Here is a 6,088-nt window from a genome sequence, read left to right on the forward strand (position 1 = left end):
TAACATTTCGGCATTAATAACAAAGTTTTTATTTTATAACCACAGTTACTATAGAGGGTATTTCTGAAGAATTATTTCTTGTGCTTTAAAATATTTATTTGATTGCAAGAAAATTTCTTGTTCACAAATATAAATATAGATTAACTTAACATTATATTTCTTATACTGCAAAATATTTGTAGTTTTCAATTTAAGAAATAAAAACTTTAGGATAAGAAAATTAAATGTAACCATTAATGCATTTCTTAGTATTGAAGAAATTATCTGTAAGAAATTATTGAGTTGTGTTTAAAAAACTCGTTTCTTTATATGTGAACCGGTATGTTTAAGTTAATAGGATATGTTAACTTTTAAGAAATATTGCTCAAAGAAATCGGTGTTTTAGGAGAAAAGAAATTGTTCTCTCGGTGTAGAGCCGCTTCTTTGATTTTTCTCTTTTTACTATCTGCTTCTTTTAGGACTATACTTGAATCTCTCCACTGAACTCTATGTTCATTATCCCATGCGTGTTGATTCAAGTATAGTCCTAAAAGAAGCAGATAGTAAAAAGAGAAAAATCAAAGAAGCGGCTCTAATTATGCTAAATGAAACCAACTGTGTCGCAAATTCCTCGGTAGAATGCAGTAGGATGTGGTTACCCATATTAAAGGAGGAAGTCAATAGAAAGAAAATACCACAATTAGTAAATCAGTAACATATCGAGTTAGTACATATTTAGTATTTTAGTATTATTTAAAATTTAAAATATCAAGTCAGAATTTGGTATTAGTTTTGAGAGTAAACTAAATGTAAACCCAAATACTTACGATGTCGGGATAGTATCACGAGGTTTTTCCTGGTTTTCCCTCGTGATTTACTATGGAATCTCTAACGCGAGAATTTCAGTGCCACCGTTGCATTTGGTTGTCTTTTTAAAGACAGATCACATGCTATGATTTTTTGTGGCGGATATTCTTGAGTTGGGATTGATTTCATGTAATCGAATGAACTATCTTTTAGTAAAGTCGTCCCAGGAATGCAACTCATCAATATTGGCAATATCATTTTAAAGTCGTCTACTTTAAAATGTATAATACGTGTCTGAATTGCCGATATAAATGAGTCAGATTAAATAAATTATTAGAAGAATTTTTTACTAAGCAACAACATTTTTGTTTATTTAGTATTATTTTGTATTTTGACAACGACACCCGACTTGGGCGTCGAAACGTTAAAAAAATCATTTTTAGGTAAAATTGTGGCTTATTTCCCATTTGAATATACTTGATTATAAAAATGCCACAAGAAAATAGCTTCAGAACAACATCTCCTTATTTTTATCTTAAGGTCTCTGTCCTGTTGATCTTCTGGTTCTAGCTAAGAGGGTGATTATTGTTGTTGAGTCAAATTTAAGTATAGTTTATCTTTTTTAGTTGTTTTTGTTACAATTTAAATTCTTTTTGCGTTATGTTTTAAAAATAACATTAATTATTTATGACTTGTGTACTAACTATATTTTAGTTTTTGGGAACTATCCTCTATCCAACTTTAAAGCTATATTTTACTTTTATTATAAAACCTTAATCTTCTGTAAACAAAAATTCGTTTATTTATATAACGATTCGATTTTTATTTTCAGAAATCACATCGGCTTCTCCCCACCAACCTCTACGTAGTTTTGTACAACTTCAAATCGCGCCATCAAGATGAATTAGACTTGAAGGCCGGCTACAAAGTAACAGTTATTGACACTTCTGACCCAGATTGGTGGAAGGGTAAATGTCTCGGAAGAATCGGATTCTTCCCATCAAAATACGTTTCGAAGCTAGGCTCTGGGGAAAAACCGTTACAGGTAAATGAAATATTGACCCAAGCGATATGATGAGTTTAGTTCTAATGTATACAGTGTGTACAGAAAGAGTTTTGACATGAGAAAACTCATTAATTCTGAAATTTAGTTAAAATCATCTTATTCCAGGATAAACGAATTTCATCCCTTTAATTAAATATAGCACCCTTCTTCTTCTTATGGTGCCTATCCATTCCGGATGTTGGCGATCAGCATGCCTATCCTAACTTTGCTTGTTGCTATTCTCAATAGTGCGGTTGTCGTTGTATTAAACCACTTTCTCAGGTTTTGAAGCCAAGATATTCTTCTTCTTCCTGGTCCTCTCTTTCCAAATACCTTGTAGTAAATAATGAGTTGCAACAAGCCATATTTTTGTTCAGTCCTCCTAACATGGCCAATATTCTAGTTTGCGCTCTTTGGTGGTGTTAATTATCTCACATTCATTACCTATTCTACGTAGGACCTCAACATTAGTCACACGATCCACCCACGAAATTCTTAACATGCGTCTGTAACACCACGTCGAATGCCTAGAGTTTCCTTAAAGAAGCTTCGGAAAATGTCCACACCTCTACTCCGTATATTTTTTTTTATTTAAACAATATAAATACACCTAATCTACAAGATTAATCAGTATTTTTTCTTTAACCTAATTTCCCCAAAAATATTTGTAAACTAGATATCACCTGGTCCATCCTAGCTTTTTTTTACATGAAATGCCCACTTCTTTGTTGTGGCTACACAGCACGGCACTGACTCTGCTTTTCACTAATTGCTCACGTCTTTGTTGTGGCTACAATACAATGCACAACACTAACTAAGCCCGGCACAACTTCACACATTACACGAGCTCGAACGGTTTAGTCCTCTTGAGCCTTCGCATCTGGGGTTCGTTGACAAAAAGCTGAAGCGCTTCATGGAGCCTCTCTTCATATCTCCTGGCGACTTTCTTAATTTCATTTGGAATAGATTCGAATCGTCATTCCGAACATACCAAGGAGCACATACAATATTCCTTAATATTCGGTTCTGCAGCGTTTCTAAATTTCGGTAATTGCTTTTTTTGGTACAGCCCCATAATTGTAGGCCATAAGTCCACACCGGTTTCAATATCTGTTGGTGAATTAGTACTTTGTTCTGGATGGAAAGTTGAGAGTACCTACCTATTAGCCAATACATATTTTTGTACTTTATCTTCAACTCTTCAGTTTTCTTTTTAACGTGCTCCTTCCATTTTAGTTTGACGTCGAAATTTAAACCCAGGTATTTCGTTGTTTTTTTATTAGGAACAACGTTGTTGTTTAGGATAATTGGAAGATTATTGATTTTCCTGCTAGTGAAGTTAATATGAACTGAGTTATGTTCATTAAACTTTATACGCCATTTTTTGGACCAGCCTTCTATGCCATTAATTGCATTTATCGTAGTTTCCTCTATAGTTCCTCCTATTGTCAGGACTGCTGTATCATCAGCAGATGTGGCCAGTTGGATGTTTTCCCTCTCCGGAATGTCAGATGTGTACAAAAGGTATAGTATTGGTCCAAGGACGCTACCTTGCGGAACCCCTGCCTTTATTTGCTTTAACTCAGAGTACTCGTTTTCCATTTTAACTCTAAATGTTCGCTGGTGTAGGTATAAATGCAATATTTCAACGAGTTGCATAGGAAATATTTTTTTAGCTTCATTAACAGACCGTCGTGCCACACTTTGTCAAATACTTTTGGGTTATCCAGGAATACTGCTGAACAAATTTTGTCCCCTTCCAATGCTTTCTCTATTTCAGTTACTATTCGATGGATCTGATCAATTGTGGAGTGTTTATCACGAAATCCAAATTGGTGTGTTGGAATAATATTTTTTTGTTCAATTATAAGGTTCATTCTTCGTAGTAGTAATTTTTCAAATACCTTTGAGATTATGGATAGTAAGGAGATTGGCCTGTATGATGTTAATACATGGTTATCTTGTCCTACTTTGGGTATCATTATAACCTCTGCAGTTTTCCAAAGAATGGGAACATATCTAAGCCTAAAGGATTCATTTATTAGTGTAGTATGCTTTACTATGGCTTTTCTAGGTAATTTTTTTAGTATCTCACCATTGATCAGGTCAAACCCAGGCACTTTTTTTGTATTGATGTTCTTGATTAATTTTTGAACTTCTTTTGTAGTAGTCAGTTGTATGTTAAGAGAATCGGTAGCTATTCGTTCATTGTCTACATGAGTTTCCCCAGGGTTTGGTTGAAATATGTTTTCTAAATAATCAGCGAACGCATCCACTTTCTCCTTAGGATTTCTTGCCCATGTTCTGTTTTCTTTTCGTAAAGGAAGTATATGCTGAACTGGCTTATTTATCTTTTTGGCTGCCTTCCAGAGGGAGTAATCGGTGCATTCATCATCAGTTAGTTCTCTTAGGTACTTATTGATTGATTCGTTTTTAATTTTCGAGATTTCTCTTTGCAGCTGTTGTGTGAGCCTATTTAGGTTATTTTTATTTTCTGTAATTCGAGTTCTTTGCAATACCTTCCGAGCCTTTCTTTTTTCCTTTATCAAGTCTCTAATTTCTTTGGGATAATTGTTTCCTACTGTTTTTCTTTGGATTATAGGTGTGTTGTTCCACGCTGCCTGCTGGATGTTTTTTCATAAATAGCTCGGTTTCTTGTTCCAATTCTTCTATCGTTTGAATAAATCCACTGAACTCAATTTTCTCATTCATTTCTGATTGGAAGTTTACCCAGTCCGTAAACTTATTGATCAACGCGGGTTTCATTTCAGTGGTAACAATTTGCTCACGAATTGTTAGTAGAATTGGAATGGTCAGATATAAGCTCATCTACATCCTCTACTTTTATAAAATTTGTTGCTACACCTCTGGATATGAAAAAATCTAAGAGGTCCGGGATTCTGTTTGCATCACTTGGCCAGTAAGTGGGTTTGTCAGTAGAGTGCCATCTACAATTGTGTCCGGCCACAACATGCTGCAATTATTTACCTTTAGGTGTTGAGAGTCTGGAGACTCCGTATAATAACGTAGAAAATATATAGCATCTAATAATAGAGATCTTGGTAGCAAGTGGTAAATCGTGACTTCTGAAAAGCGAATTCATTCAATTGATTCATTGGTTGTTGGCTGTTTATGTTGGTACCAAGGTAAGTGTAGCTGTCCAGCCTGTCAATTGGTTGTTGGTTAACCAAAAGCTGTGGTTTTAATATTTCGCGCTTACTGACTACCATGTACTTTTTTTTTCGTATTGAAATCAAGTCCGAGCTCTCTACTTATACCTGATATGCGAAACATTATTCTTTGCATCTATAGCACCCTTTTTAAAATATCTTCAAAACTATTATCTATTACTCGTAAGTGATAATATTTTGTAAATTTCTGAAGCGTGTATTATATTTCGTGAATCTGTTTATTAATTGAGTCATAAGTGGTTAATTTCTGAAGACTATTGTATATTTTAGACAGCATACTAATCAGAATTATGACTCTTAAGGAAGCATTAAGAAAGAAAATATTTACATCTGTTTACCTTAATGATCCATATACTAAACGTAATTTTATAGGTATTCTGAACTCTAAGGAACCGTATTATCCATTTCGAAGTTAGATTAGGTTAGGTTCACGTTTTTTACCTGATAAATTTCTAAAAAAAAACCTGCATCAGGTATTTATGGCGACAACAAACACTTATATTGCAAATGCAGACAATATTTTCGACCATTTGCTCTGCACTTTCGTAGAATCTACATGTTGCTCTGTCTTTATTTCATTTTTCGTTCATTCTTCTCAGTTCATAGTACGTCCTCTCCACTTGGGATTGCCATTTTTTGTATTTTCCTCACTGGCTACCAGTATCAGTATCACTTTTCAGTTGTACCCTTCAAGACCTCCTTTTTGTCAGTCTTCACTTTGGAACTCTATTGTCTCCTTTTGTCCTTGCATTTAGTTATCTCGTCCGTGACAGTCATATTTCACCCTTCTTTTAACTGCTTCTGGATCCTTTAGCTCTACTTAAACCCTCATTGTCGCCGATTTTTTCCTTGCAAGCGTTTCATGTTGGACTGCACACCTGTGCAAACAGATTTTCTAAAAACCTGTTCTTTGTTCTCTTTTTTCTCCACTTGCTAGCTGTAGGCCTCTCCTTTACCATTCATCGGAGAAGCTTCCGCTCTCCAAGCTGCTCGGTTTTTCTTCTTTTTCCTTTCTGACGATTTCTCTCCCTACACCATCTTTCTTAATTTTTTTATCCTTATGTTT

At 34.6% G+C, this 6,088-nt stretch overlaps 1 protein-coding gene across 1 annotated transcript in view; it reads left to right on the top strand.

Moving 5' to 3' along the window:
* LOC114324758 (uncharacterized) overlaps positions 1 to 6,088 on the top strand; it is a 1,163,158-nt gene that overhangs the window by 1,135,340 nt on the left and 21,730 nt on the right. The window contains exon 18 of the mRNA XM_050646138.1: positions 1,619 to 1,831. Within this exon, the coding sequence (XP_050502095.1) occupies positions 1,619 to 1,831 (213 nt within the window). The remainder of the gene's footprint in view (positions 1 to 1,618; positions 1,832 to 6,088) is intronic.

This window comes from Diabrotica virgifera, chromosome 3, assembly GCF_917563875.1.
Source record: "Diabrotica virgifera virgifera chromosome 3, PGI_DIABVI_V3a".
NCBI lineage: Eukaryota > Metazoa > Arthropoda > Insecta > Coleoptera > Chrysomelidae > Diabrotica > Diabrotica virgifera.